The 15143-nt window shown below is 41.3% G+C and overlaps 1 protein-coding gene across 1 annotated transcript in view; it reads left to right on the plus strand.

Annotated features, from left to right (window-relative positions):
- Nucleotides 1–15143, plus strand: part of Me3 (malic enzyme 3) — a 175977-nt gene that overhangs the window by 67125 nt on the left and 93709 nt on the right. Inside the window, exon 2 of the mRNA XM_028774705.1 lies at nucleotides 14440–14573. Within this exon, the coding sequence (XP_028630538.1) occupies nucleotides 14440–14573 (134 nt within the window). The remainder of the gene's footprint in view (nucleotides 1–14439; nucleotides 14574–15143) is intronic.

Consider the following 15143-nt stretch of genomic DNA (forward strand, 5'->3'; position numbering starts at 1 on the left):
AATGAATGTTTAAATGAATTAAATAGTCAGTATGTTGAAATGGACTTGAAATTCAAGATTCATTTCTGTACTGTTAGGGCCACAATTTAGAAGTATCTTAGCCTCTGCTTAATGCGCTACAGAATGAGAATATTTTCAAGGCCTTTCTTATAGATGCATAAACTGATAACATGACCACTCCATGGTATGGTTAAGGCAAAGTTTTTTATTGTAGATATGAAAAAGAGAACAGCCAAAGTTCCCTCCTCTGGAAGAGTCCAGAGCAGAGAGGAAAAAAAAAAGGAGGCTGGTAGGCAAGAAGAGAGACAGAGAGAGAAAGAGATAGAAAGAAAGAGCAGAGCAAAAATAGCAGTGTTATAAGGAGAAAAAGTAGCTGGGGGAAGGGAAGTCCATTAACTGGAGAAGTTTGGGGAGGGGGATGGTGAAAAGAGCCAGGATGCTAGCATAGGCTTTGAAATGTGGACCAGGTACTTGTGATACTGAGGAAGGCTGGAGGCAGGCAGGAGTTTGGCATGCTAGTGGACACAACAGACTCCCATTTGTCCCATTGGATATCATTCCTTTTAGTAGAGAGGAACTGGCTTCACAGGTTCCTGAGAAACACTGGCTTTTATTACTACAAGAAATCATTCTGTAGTCCAGGTTGAGCCTATTTCTGGATGTTTGTACTACACAGTAATTCTGATGAGTAGTAAAGTTTGGAAACCACTATCATAAGAAATAGAAGTTCTTTGTAGATATGGACTATCCTGGTCTTCCTGTTTCTGTGATAAGCAACATGACCAAAAGCAACTTAAGGAGAAAGGGGTTTATCTGGCCTACAGGTTAGAGTCCACTAACAATAGAAACCAAGTGTCATAGTTACTTTTCTGGAGGATTAGAGTGTGTGATGACTGAGCAGAGGTAGCAGGCAATAGACAGCAGACATGACAGAGTAGCCACTGAGCAATCATATTTTAATCCACAAGCAAGAAGCAAAGAACACACTTGAAATGGCACAAGTCTTTTGAGACCTCAAGAAGGCCTCACCTCTTAATCATTCCCAAACAGTTTCACCAACTGGGGACAAGTATTCAAATATATGAATCTATAATGCCCACTTTCATATGAACTGCCATACCAAAGCAGGAACCCAAGGGAAGAACCTGGAGGCTCAAACTGCAGCAGGAATGATAAAAGAACACTGATTACTAGCTTGCTCCTATGGCTTGCCTAGTTTGGTCTCTTTTACACTCCAGAACCACCTGTCCAAGTGTGGCACTGTTCACTAGGGGCTAAGCTCTCCCACATCAATCATTAAACAAGAAATGCTCACACAGACCTGCCCACAGATCAATATGATGGAGGTAGTTTCTCAATTGAGATTCCCCCCTTCTCATATGATTCTAGCTTGTGTCAGGTTGGCAAAAACTAACCATAACACTGATAATGTACTTAGATGGAAACAGTTGTTATAAACCCACTCTCCAATGAACTTTAGACCTTGGAATTCATATCTCCTGGTGGTAAGACAGAGAGAGAAGAGACTGGTCACCCTTATCTCTGCTGCACAATGGTCATTTGTTCCCTAGGAAAAATAACATCCTTCCTGGTTCACCTGGCTAAATAAAAGTTGGTCAAAGTCCAGGAGAATGAGAATTAGGTCCATGTAAGGCATGGAAAAGCTTAACAGCTAGAGAATCCCACTATTGATGAGCTTGTCTTTAGTTACATTATGTCCCATTCTGGAGCCTCCACCCACTCATCCACACACACCAGGTATGCATGTGCAAGGCCTATTCTCAGTCCCTCCCAAGGCATGTCTGTTTGTTTTATTACTCTAGTCATAGTTCACTTTTTGACCCAATCCTCCCCATTTGAAGCCATCAAAGTGCACTTGTGTTGTTGGGGGAAGGAAACTGCCTCCTTTGTTCTCAGATGTCCTCTGTTGTCAAGGTACAGTTGAGTGAGAGCTATTAGGGTGCCAAGAATAACATTATTTAAATTTTAAATAATAAGCTTTTGGGAATGAGGGGTCATACAGCATTCAGACTGCCACTGAATTTTCCCAAGAGAATGATTCATAATCTTTCTAGCTGTTCATCTCTTGTTCAGTGGAGACAAAAATTCCAGAGTTGTCAAGCACTTCAGGAGCAGATTCTTCCATTCGTCTCCCATGATGGTTCTTACCAACACTTTTGGATAAACTAGTCTTCCAAAAGAAAAATAGTTGAAACAGCCATTATTTTCATGTGATTTTGAATGTCACTTGGGAATCACATCACCATGATCCATTTAGGCTTCAATTTCTTCTTTTGTAAATGAGGATAATAGCACCTGCCCTGTCTAGGCTCAAATAACATAAGCCACATAAGAATTTTTTTCATCTACTAAAGCAAAAAATATGCAAGGCATCTTTTATCATTAACAAAGATACTGGGCAAATCATCTTCTACTTATATCATGAATTTTATTTTTATCAAACAATTATATAAGCAATATAGAATATTAAATGAACCACTTTTAAAGACTACGTTTCTTTTTACCTCTCCAGTAGTGAAGAATTCATCTTATGTAATATTTGACATGAGGCACAACCTTAATACCAATATTGAGTGAAGATTTAGAATGTATCCACAGAGATAAGGGCAAATAGTGGCCATTCACTCAAGTATTCAGCATACTCAGTACAGAAGAGGAACCTGACATTTGTTGAATAAACAAAGAGAAGAATAAGCTAAGCTTCTAGAAATCCAGACTTAGAGGTGGTTGGCTTCTCATTCAGCAGACTATGACTTGTGACAGCTTCAACAAGGTTGTATGTGTGCTCCTAGGGTCTCGCTTGATGTTGCTTTCCTGACTCCTGGAACATGTACTTTCTATCAGTTAAAATGAACTCAGGGCTACCTAAGCAAATTAGTTTCTCCAGATGATCAAGCAACCTTTTATCTGTGTTCCAAATCACAGGTGTGTCTACTTAACAGTTAATCCAAATTTGGAGTAGTTTAGATGCACAATATTGCCCACTAATTGGTAGGATTTAAAACAAACAAACAAAAAGAACAAAAAATAAAACTTGGGCTTTACCAAAGAAATACAGGAAACTAGGCTGACAATTTGAAGGAAAACATGGCAGAACTGGATGTTTAGCAACCACCTCCTCCTTGTAGCTACTACGGGACTAAGCCAGGATAGCACAAAGAAAGCTTGCACTGTTTTGAAGTTCTGACTTGCTTCCTTTACTTCCAGAAAACACTGATAAAAAAAAATAGGACAGCAGTTTCCAAATCTGAATAGTGTCATAATCTTGTAAGAAATTTACAAAGACTTGGGTTCTCTGGTCTTCCAGACTGAACTGAAAACCTGTATTTGAAGAAACGTAGTGATTCTTTTTCTTTCTTTCTCTCTCTCTCTCTCTCTCTCTCTCTCTCTCTCTCTCTCTTTCTTTCTTTTGAGAGGAAAGAGTTTATTTCATCTTATATTTTGCAGTACATTATGAATGGTAGTCAGGACAAAAAAATCAAGCATGAACTTGGAGGCAGGCACTGAAGAAGAGGTCATGAAGGAATAGAATTACTAACTTGTATAGACTGATGTTTTAGTCCAGCTGTTCAGGGATTGCACTTACAATAGTAAATCATCAGACAAGAAAATATTCAGTGATCTTTTGCCTACTGGATAATCTGATGGAGACATTTGGATATCTCTGGTGTTTGCTGATCTTGCTGACTCTGGCTATGGCTTGTCCCTTCTGCAAGCCTGTGTGTCAGTACTCCTGGGAGACTAGTTCTCTCTGGGATCAATTTGGGTATGGAGAGCTGTGACACAGGGTCAGCTCCAGGGTGCAGATGGAAACCTGAAGAACCCTGTCCCAGCTCTTCCTTGGTTCCTGATGACTCTGGGCTGGTCCCTCTTAGGCCAGGTATTTGAACAGAAGTGGTCATCTTACCTGTGTTCACAGGTGTACCAACACTCTAGAGACCAGCTCTCTCTTGGCAGTATTTGGGTGTAGAGTGCTGTGGCACAGGATCAGCTCCAGGTGCAGACAGAAAGCGGAATAAGGCATAGTGATTGTTATGGTCTGTCTACCTACCAGCCAGAGATTACTGGTCTACCACACTCAAGGAAATCTGAGTAAAAGAGCCCAGAATAGTGAGGTGCCCAGTGAGGAGGCCAGCCAATGGAAAACTTTTACTCTGAGTCACAGGAACTCATGGTTGTACAGTATAGCAGAGAGAAGAAAAATACTTTTTTATCATTGCTTCTGATGGAAATACAAAACGGAAGGAGGCAAGAGCCCACAAATAAGTCAGAGCTGCACTGGCTCAGTCAGGAGTCACAACATGAAGGAGGAAGCTGGCTTGAGCCTTCCTTTGAGAGTTAAACTGTAGGGGTCCTGGGAGAAAGGCCTAAAGGAAATCAGAGCAGGCAATCCAGGTTCCATGGAAGGACACCACTCTTTTCCTCCTCTCTACCCATGGTCCCCTCTTACCCTCACTGTTGGAAGTCTGTTGAGGGTGGTTGGCACAATATTTGTGTAGTAAATTCTACCACTCTTTCTCTCTCTGGTCACCTTGCTGAACAGTCACCTTGCAAACCCATTGGTTGCCTGTCTTCCCATCCACTTCTCTAAGCATCTCACTGAGCTAATCAATCACCTCTTTTAACTTTAAGGAATGAATAACATTAACTGCCACTTGTAGGGTGCTTACTAAACACTGGTGGTATGGTTTGGGTAGGATCCCAATATCCCATAAGACTCAATTATGACTAAAGTGTTAGTATCCAACATGTACATTTAGATAATGTTTGAATGTTTGGGAGATGGGGTTGAACCATTTATTTGGAAGACCTTAAATTCATAGTAAACATGGTCTTAGGAGGTAGTTCTAGTGCAAATCCAAGGACAACCAAGTCCCTCTTGTTCTTTTCCACTTCATGGCTGAAAATGTGACAATTTGTTTGCATACCAACTACTACTATGACATCCTACTACCCATAGTTCTCACTAGATGCCAACTGAGCAGTGGAACTGCCTCATCCTACACCTCTAAAATTGTGAGGAAAAACACCCTCAATTTATCTTTAAGCAGTCTATGGCAGATATTTTATTATAGTATCAAGAACAAAAAACCTGCCTCGTATAGATGCTTCACATACCTTATCACATATAAACCTTGTGAATCAGCTTTTATCAGTGATCAAACTGTGTTCTAAGAGATATATAATGAGCATAAAATGACAAAACTAGCGTTACTTAAAATTTAAGGGAATCCCTTGATGGTCCCCAAATGATACACGGTGTCAATTGATAGTGACACATAGGATGGGTGAGAAAATGTCACCCTTAGTAAGTGGGACTCCTATATTGCATTCATCTGCTCATGCCTCTTGAATCTGTTATTAAAAAATGCTAGAACTGTGTTGGATGTCAAAGATATTAAGACTAGGTTAAGATCTTGTCTTCAAGGAAGATAAACTAACAAATAGCTCTTTGAAGGGAAGAAGTTGAAGCTTGGTTAAGAAATACACAGGGTTCTATAGAAACATACGGCTCTGAACCCAGCTAGGGGACAGCACAGGTTGATATAGATCACTATTTGTATCTGTTTTCTGAAATTCTCCTATACACTGTACCTACATTCTTGCCCCCTCCCCACACCCCTCAACAAACCAACAGGTCCAGATACATTTTTTATTTGTTTTGTTTTGGCAAAAGGCATGAGTGGAGCTATCTCCATTTTTCCTGTAATTGGTAATAAATCTAGGTCTTATACTTACCCATACTTCATTGCTTATCATTTTTGCTAAATCATCTTTATTCCCACAAAGGAGAGGAAATGTGAATTGTGCACTTTGTCATCTGGAAAAATAGAGCTTACTTATGTGATGTTACATGAAGATGAGAAGAAATAGCTGAAGTAAAATGGTCTTTGATAAGAGACTAGAGACTTAGGACTGGAACTGAACTGAGAAACTCACTCCTGGAGTACATTCTCCAAACTGGCTCATCTGTAGTGGCTCTTTATATTCCCATAACTGCTATTAGAAATGTGTTTTTAAAATGTTAGAGGAAGTGGAATATCTTGAGATGCTTCAAGGGCAAAGAGAGGTGTGACCAACTACTTTCCAGGCAACAAGGACTCCATCCACACTCCCACCTTACAGTGGCTCCTGCTGAGTTTGAACACAGCCAGGCTTGAGTACTGCTCAGAGTTTTTACAATCAGTACTCTATCTTTGGAACCTCAAGATACCCTTGTGTGAAAGCCTCTTACAGTAGTACTCCTTCAAAGCCCATGCTTAAGAAGATGGCATCTTTGATGGTGTCTTAACATTTGTAGCCACTTTTTATTTATTTATTTATTTATTTATTTATTTATTTATTTATTTATTTAATGTGTGAGTATTTTGCTTTCATGTTTGTCTGTGCGACATGTGCATGATTGGTGCCCATGGAAGTCAGAAAAGAGCAAAAAGTACTATTAACCACTGAGCCATCTCTCCAGTCCCTGTACTATGTTTTTGTACTTTGCTTCTCCATGACCACACTACAACAAAAGCCTTCAGAGGCTAGGTTGTAGACTATTTCACAATGCTTCTATTTGTGTAAGTACATTCAGGAAACCATGAGATCCTTTAGTTGTCTTCAATATTGCAAAGCATGACCATAAAGGCTCCTGGGAAGAAATATTCTTTCTATAAGAATTCTTGTTCCCTCATAGGGGACAAGTACTAATATTAACTTTAAAATTTTTATTTTGTTACTTTTTCATCCTTCATTTTTAAATCATCCATCATGAAAAAATATGCTGGCTCTCCTGAAACTCCTCACACCACTAGACTGGCCAGGACAAGATCTTAAATTCCTTTGAAGGAAGCCTCTTCCGACATTGTCACCCAGCTGCAGCTGCAGCCCTTGGGTGCTGGTCTGTCACTTAGCCTACTCTGGCTTCCATTTACCTAGCCATTGCAGTATGCTCCACACAGCAAACCACCACTCTGTGTGGTAATAGATTAAAGTGTCTCTGTTATGCAACCGAGGCCAGACACAGGCCAAGGATCTGATTTCTCAGTTTCCTGCTTTCCAACACACAGATGGTGGTTCACAATTATCTAGAACTCAATTCTTATGCCTCTCTACTAAATTAATTAAAATAAAAGGAATTTAAATTTTTTATTCCTCATTTATATTGGCCACATTCATATACTGAGTATTATGTGTGTCCAGTGGCTACTGCATTGTCTAGACGGGTATAGAACATTTTTCTCATAGTAGCACCGAACTGACTGATTCAATGATATATTACTGAAGGCCCACTGCTATAAGTTTGCTGTAGGAATGGTTCAGCTGGAGCATATAGATACCTGGAACATTCTATGACTTTTCATTCAGATCCCACAGCATCTAAATTAATATCTGTTGTATCATTTTCTTGCAAAATAAATTCATCTCCCATACATATATTTGTCGAGCAATTGCTCTATATTGGCTACTATGCCAGGCAATGAGCCCATGGCTCATTTAAATATAGTCTCTGCCATGAATGAATTTATAGTCCTGCATAGAAAGGAGACAAGAAAAGAAAGAACCACCAAAGTGTTTTCTCTACCTACACTAAATATCTATTGCTTATAGTCCTTAACCTGAAGCAATTACAAACCATCAATAGCCACAACCTAAAACTGCTTCATCTAAAGAGAGTCTGACTTCTGTATTCCAATCTACTCAACAGACCAGAGCAATGTGCATGCTCAGAAGTTTCCTTAGTATCACACAGCCAGCAGAAACAAAATATAGAATTTTCATTGTCCAGATTTTTTTCTGTTCTCTATACTGCCTGTGTGATGGCAGCAACTTCATGATTTGTCTGTACTTACAGAAAGAAATGCCAAATTGTATCTCCAAGCTAGAATAGGAACTTGCATGGATATTGTAGCTGGAAGGTCACATGCCTCCTGTATATAAATGTAGCTAGAAGTAGCAGAGTCCAGCCTGAGCCCTCTCCTCAAGTCCCTTCTTAGGAACTGGCAATGGCTTTCTGGATATGTGATTTTATATCTGAGAACAGAAGTATGTCTGGGAAAGGGGCTATCCTCACATCTTTGTCTACAGAGACTTTCCAAAGCTTGTATTTCTGAGATGCCATATAACTATCCCAAGAGTGTGCTAAGAGCCCTCATAAATTCGATGTGAAGAAGGAGAATGGCAGCCTTACTAATTACACTTCCTGTTCCAACCAGAATCCCGTAGATCCAAGTCTTGAAAATCTCAAACAAATAGAATCAAGAAATACTATGCAGAAGAAAAAAATACTGTCTCGTCCACTAATCAGCCTTAACTGAACACCTTGGGGCTGAATACCCAGCCCTATCCCGAGCTATGCTACCCTCTGTCCTTTACAGTTGATTGAAGAAGGAAGCTGGTTGTCACATAAGCAGTCAGCAAAGAACATATAATATGATGAACATATAATATGATATAATGATGTGTGGGACAGAAAGCCTATGACACATGTGTCTGCTAGGAATTCCTTCTGATACTTATATTGGCGAGAGGAAACCAACTAATATGTGTATATTGAGGGCCATATGTATAAACCCAGAAGTACACACCTGCTTGCAGAAGGCCACAGATCAGTGAAATAGTCATAGGCCCTTAGTGTATTTATATAAAACAATGGTGGCAGAGAAGGAGCCCCCTGGGAGAGATTGACTGTGATTTGGAAGACAGCAGCATTCAGCAGGTAGCAGGCAGAGCATAGTAGACAAAGGCACTGGTGCAAGTCCAGTGTGATAGCCAGAATGAATGTGACTGTGAGAGAGAAGCACCTGGAACATTGCCACAGCAGCCTTGTCTGAGCCTGTGGACAAGCAGCCATGCTTGGTGACGGCAGTTCAAGCCCTGTTTCCAGCATAACTCTGGAGTCAGCCCTTAAGGCTCATCTCCTGCACCTACAAATGAGCTTTCTTGTGCCACTTCCCTTGAACAAGATTATAACAGCAATAAAGCGTCTGATGCTCACTTAGTGCTTTATATGAGCACATATCTGTGCTGAGCCTTTCAAATGCATTCTTGGTTAATCCCACAACATATGAAGTGGCAGCACTGTTTCCTACATAGAAAAAGGCCTCACCCACCATAGCAGGGGGCCATGACTGTGATTCCATGTTGACACATGTATCTACTCAAGTAGTAGCACTCATGAGGACAGAAACCAGAGACTATTCCTATTTGACACCTCAATGTCTAACATGGCAGGCCTGGCACAGAGAGGAATCACTTATGCTTGTGAAATAAACAAGGAGAGACTACCAAATGCACAGGATAGCTCTGGTTCCAGAGACACCAGGCAGATCAACAAAGAAGATCAGAGAAGCTCAGTCATCAGGGACAAGGGCCCTAGAAAGCCAGGATCTAAGAACATCAGGAAGCTGGGACAGGCTGCTGCCTCTGAGCCCTGCCATTTGATGGTGGGATAAAGTCAAATAGCCTCTCTCTGATGCCAGTAAGTGTTGTCCTGAGAACATGGGCAGGTTGGCAAATAGACAGAGTTCAGAACCTGTGCTGGAAGGGAGATAAAGAAATGTCTGAGACAGAAACAAAAATGTTAAAGCAAGTGCAGTGTACCCACTGACAGAGCAGCCACAAGCTTTTAGTAATTAAATAGGGTCCCCTACTTAGCCAGACAGCCCAGTGGTTGTTGGGTCTTAGGACAGTCCAGTGGCTCCCTGGAAAAAGCCAGAGCAGAAGGTAAATACCCAGCTGGGAACTCTCAAACAGCTGCACATTTCAAAAATTGGTAGGTCTCACCCACAGATCCTAACTAAACAATACCACTTAAGTATAAATCAAAATTTTTATTTATTTTTATTTGATTGTATGTTACGTGTATCATTGTTCTGTTTACATGAGTATGCACAGTACATATGTCTGGTGCCTTAGGAGGTCACAAGAGTTATCAAATCCCCCAGAACTATTACAGATGATTGTGAGCTGCCACGTGGGTTCTGGGAACTGAACTTGGGTCCTCTAAAAGAACAAGTGCTCTTAACCACTGAGACACCTCTCCAGCTTCAGAGAAGTTGAAATTTAATTATGAGACTCAGTCATTTTTCAAAGGCTATTTGTCCTATTTTGAGAGCTTTGTTAAAACTAGTTAATATAGCCTGTAGATCCATTGACCAGGCACTGGAAAGCTATAATTTCTCAATGTGGCAGTGAAGGATAAGAGCCCCAGTACTGACTCCTCCATAGGGTGCCATTCCCGCTCTTACCTCAGGACCTCTGGTACTATTTGTGCATACTGACTTCTTCACATGCAGACCAGGACTCTTGAGTACCACTTAGCAAAATTATTTTTCTTACAGATAAATATCAGTCCTAGCACATTTCCCCTCTGCTAGAGTAAATCTTAAATTTAAGATGCTTATATTGCCGTGATACTGGAGAGCAAGGCAAGATGACAAGTTTAAGTGATCTTAAACTACTTAGTGAATTCCAGGCCAGCCTGAACAATTTTGTGGAACCTTGTACCAAAGTTAAAATAAAAAGAAGGCTTGGGAGATAACTCCAAAGAAAAGTGTTTCCCAGTATGCACAGGATTATGGATTCAGTTCTCCCTAACCCTCCTCCTCCAAAACACACACACACACACACACACACACACACACACACACACAAAGTGCTTATCCTTTTGGAGGCATGGAACTGCTAAGTTGTCTTTCTATTTTGTCAGTTTGTAAATCTAGAACTTCTAGAAGTAATTTCCTTAAATCCTTAAAATTACCAGTTGCTAAACAATCCTTCATTTTCCTCAAATACAAAAGAAGTTGATAGAAGTCAGCCAAAAGAAACACTTAAGCTTGTAAAGAGAAACAGGCTGTTATTAAAAGCCACAGTTGCCATTAACAAAGGTGATGTCATAGCTAAATGTCTGGGATCCCTGAAATCCCTGTGGCCAAGGAGGCCAACTACAATCCTTCCAAATCAGTTAACAGTCACCTACCTAATAGTGTTTAGCAAGAGTGACTAGTGAGATTAAAGGTGCACACGTTTACTCTCAGAACTTTGGAGGTAGAGGCAGGCAGATTTCTGTTTGAGACCAGCCTGGTCTACATATAGAGTTCTATGACAGCCAAGGCTACATAGTGAGATATTGTCTTGGAAGAAAAAAAGAAAGAAAGGAAGAAAGGAAGAAAGGAAGGAAGAAAGGAAGAAAGGAAGAAAGGAAGAAAGGAAGAAAGAAAGGAAGGAAGGAAGGAAGGAAGGAAGGAAGGAAGGAAGGAAGAGAGAGAGAAAGGGAGGAAGAAAGAGAGGAAGAAAGAAGGAAGGAAAGAAAGAGGCAGGCAGGAGTAGAGGGGACTGGTCTGCAGGTAAGGTAGTTTCCCACAAAGGAATCTGGGAACTAGTGTGGTGCCCACTGCTTGCAAAGCCATTGGCAAGCACCAGGAATGTATGAAACTGGTAACTGTTAGATCTGAGGCTACAGGCTGATCAGGCCATACCTTTCCGAAGCTTTCAGCTGCTATAGAGGAAATAGCAAGGTTGCTACCAAGAGCCTGTCTGGGAATCTCTAACCCTCCAAAGAATCTTCGGGTATCTGGATGTCATGAGAATGACAGGTGCCTTTGTTATTTTCCCAAGAAAGTTATAGGCTCAGGTTGCCAGAGTCCAGGACAACACAAGACTACCATTAGCAGGCATATGACAAGGAATGTTAGGGTACACCATAACTAAATGCCCCTCTTCTCTGACATCCTCAAAAAGAAAAGCATATTCCTTCCATAATTCCCTCCCCTACCCTACCATCCAGGAATCAGAGACCAAAAGCACAAACCTCCCCACCTCCTCTGAGATTTATAATAAAGGAGCCTCAGCCATAGAAACATATGCATATAAGTAACAATATATGAACTGAATAAGTTGCATTTATATATTTAGGACTAATACACACATATATATATACATACATGCATACATACATATAACACACAAATAGTAACAACTTTTTAAAAAGAGGCTATGAGTTTGAAAGATATATAGGAAGAAGGATATAGGGGAAGGTTTGCAGGGAGGAAAGGGAAGGGGAAATGATGTAATTATAACCTCAAAAACACTTTTAAAATATTTTTTAAATGAGGAGTCCCATTCTGACCCACGGATCTGCTGTCTACCCTACATCCTTGACATGCTGTCTGTCTATAAGTTTACACCATTAATAACTCTTCTAGTAAATCACTTACCCAAAATAACAATCTGTTTCAGTGCCCCTCTGAACCCCACATCTCCAATCATTCAGTAACTGGGGAAAATCTTGGATGAAGAAAAAGACTGGAATTTCATGTGTGGAATACTTTGGATATGTCCCTATGAGTCAGCTTGTCACACAGAGAGTGACTTATCTAAAGTAACCTGTCACAAAGATCAAGTACTTCCCAGAGAAGAACCTTCCAGGGTTGATTTGTACTTACCAATTTATGAATCTAAGAGGAAACCTGTCTCTGGGATCCCTGGCCATCAAAACACATAAAAAGAGTTAATTAAAAAGTGTCAATGAGGCTGAGCAGTGGTGGCACACGCCTTTAATCCCAGTACTTGGGAGGCAGAGGCAGGCGGATTTCTGAGTTCAAGGCCAGCCTGGTCTACAGAGTGAGTTCCAGGACAGCCAGGGCTACACAGAGAAACCCTGTCTTGAACAAACAAACAAACAAACAAACAAAAAACAAACAAACAAACAAAAAAGTGCCAATGATTCTTTTTTTTAATTGGATATTTTATTTACATTTCAGATGTCATTCCCTTTCTCTATTTCTCCCCCACCCAGAGACCCCCTATCCCATCTCCCCCACCCCCCTCCTGCTTCTATGAGGATGTGCCCCTACCCACCCACCCACTCCCACCTCCCTCCCTGGAATTCCCCCACACTGGGCCATCCAGCCTTCATGGGACCAAGGATCTCCTCTCCCACTTATGCCCGACAAGGCCATCCTCCCCTATATATACAGCTGGAGCCATGGGTCCCTCCCTATGTGCTCCCAGGCTGGTGGTTTAGACCCTGGGAGCTCTGGTTGGTTGGTATTGTTGCTCTCCTTGTGGGGCCACAAACCCTTTCAGCTCCTTCAGTCTTCTCTCTAACTCCTCCATTAGAAACCCCATGATCAGTTCAATGGTTAGCTGCGAGCATCCACCTCTGTATATGTCAGGCTCTGGCAGACCTCTAAGGAGACAGCTATATCAGGCTCCTCTTTCCCCAACAATTCTTTTTCTTTGATTAAATTTATTACCATCTAGCCTAAGATAATTATGGCAAAACTACCTTGCCAAGTGTACTCACTGGCTATAATTGAGTGACCTCTACTTTAACCTGCTTGTCTGCATTAACACATCCTTCCCAGAGTGGTTTTAAGTGACTATACAATAAAAGTGTGTATATTCAGCGATAAACTATGGCATACATGTAAAACGGACTGTTAATTTATTGATAAAATTTAGCTGTCAAGTCATGAAAAGGCACAAAACCCTTAACATGCTTAAGTTTACGTGAAAGAAGTTAGTCCAGAAAGCCTGCATATTCTATGATTCCAATTGTATGGCATTCTAAAAATGGTGAATCTGTAAAAATACTCAAAGAAGGTCAGTGGCTGCCAGAGGTTTAGCAAAGCAAAAAGGAATGAACAGGTAAAGCCCATGGGATGTTGTTCAATATTATAAATTTACATAACTATCTTATAGAAGATGGAAGAGGAGGAAAGAGTCTGCTTAAGTGGCTTTGAACAATAATGGAGTTTGTAAGACTAAAGGGAAAGTGTAGTCTATAGTCTAGTATAGTTTATAAAGTTGCTTCCCAACAATACCAACCAATCAGAGATCCCAGGGTCTAAACCACCAACCTGGGAGCACATAGGGAGGAGTGCGTGGCTCCAGCTATATATATAGGGGAGGATGACAGTGTCAGCCATAGGTGGGTGAGGAAGTCCTTGGTCCAGTGAAGGCTGGATGCCCCAGTGTGGGGGGAATCGTGGGAGAGGTGAGAGTGGGAGGGTGGGTGGGGGCACATCCTCATAGAAGCAGGAGGAGGGGGTATGGGATAGGGGGTTCCTGGAGGGGGGAAGGGGATTACATCTGAAATGTAAATAAAATATCCAATAAAAAAAATTAAAAAAAAATAAAGTTGCTTCCCATCATGGTACTAGGTGGGGAGGCATACACAGGAGTGCTGTTCTGTCTGGTTTTCTATGGATCTAAACTTTCTTTTAAAGGCAAGATCTTAGTGAAGTGACTGTCTTTTTCCTTTATCTCATCAGGAGGCATCAAAGCAACCAGCACAAGAAAGCTCCCTTTTAAACAGCAAGGGGTCCATCCCTTTCTTGATGATTTACACCACTCTTGCCATCTACAGTTAAATTTCTGTTTCTTGGCTTCCTGCATGTCTGTTAAGTGTGTTCCTTTCTTCTCCAGGGCATGGCCTTTACACTCGAAGAAAGGCTTCAGCTCGGCATCCACGGCCTGATCCCCCCCTGCTTCCTCAGCCAGGATGTCCAGCTCCTCCGCATCATGAGATACTATGAGAATCAGCAGAGCGACCTGGACAAGTCAGTGCCTGAAATTGTTCTCTGTGCCCAGTCCTGAGGCTGAGCTGCTCTGCTATGTGGATTACAAGTGGGGTTTCTGAATTCTCTGAAGCTAGGAAAAGCTGAGAGTGCAGAGAGACTTCAGATTCTGCTCTTTAAAGGAGTGACAGTCTCCCTAGAGATGAGGGTTACAACAGAAGCACAATTAAAATGAAACCAGATTTGAAGGGTGAACCTGGGAGGCCATCTGAGATATGTCAGAGATAAGTCAGTTCAAGAAGTTTTAATGAAACAATTCAGCAGACAGAATAGGGTTGGAGGGGGGGTTCACTGAGAAGAAGGAGATGAGGCAAAAATGGAGTGGTGAGGATTATTAAGGAATAGTGAGAAGAACAGTGGGGGGGGGGGGAAATGGAGAGGGAATTTCTTGGGAAGGTCTAGATCCTGTGCTGAAGGTCATGAGCAGCAAATAAAAGCAGTGTTCCTTCTGAGTGTTCCTCAGTGGGAACTCAGACACAAAGAGCACCCATCAGAGTCCTTGAGTCAATATTATGTGTTACTAAAGACTATCATCACCCAGGTTAAATCCAC

Source organism: Grammomys surdaster, unplaced genomic scaffold, assembly GCF_004785775.1.
Source record: "Grammomys surdaster isolate TR1022 unplaced genomic scaffold, NIH_TR_1.0 242, whole genome shotgun sequence".
NCBI lineage: Eukaryota > Metazoa > Chordata > Mammalia > Rodentia > Muridae > Grammomys > Grammomys surdaster.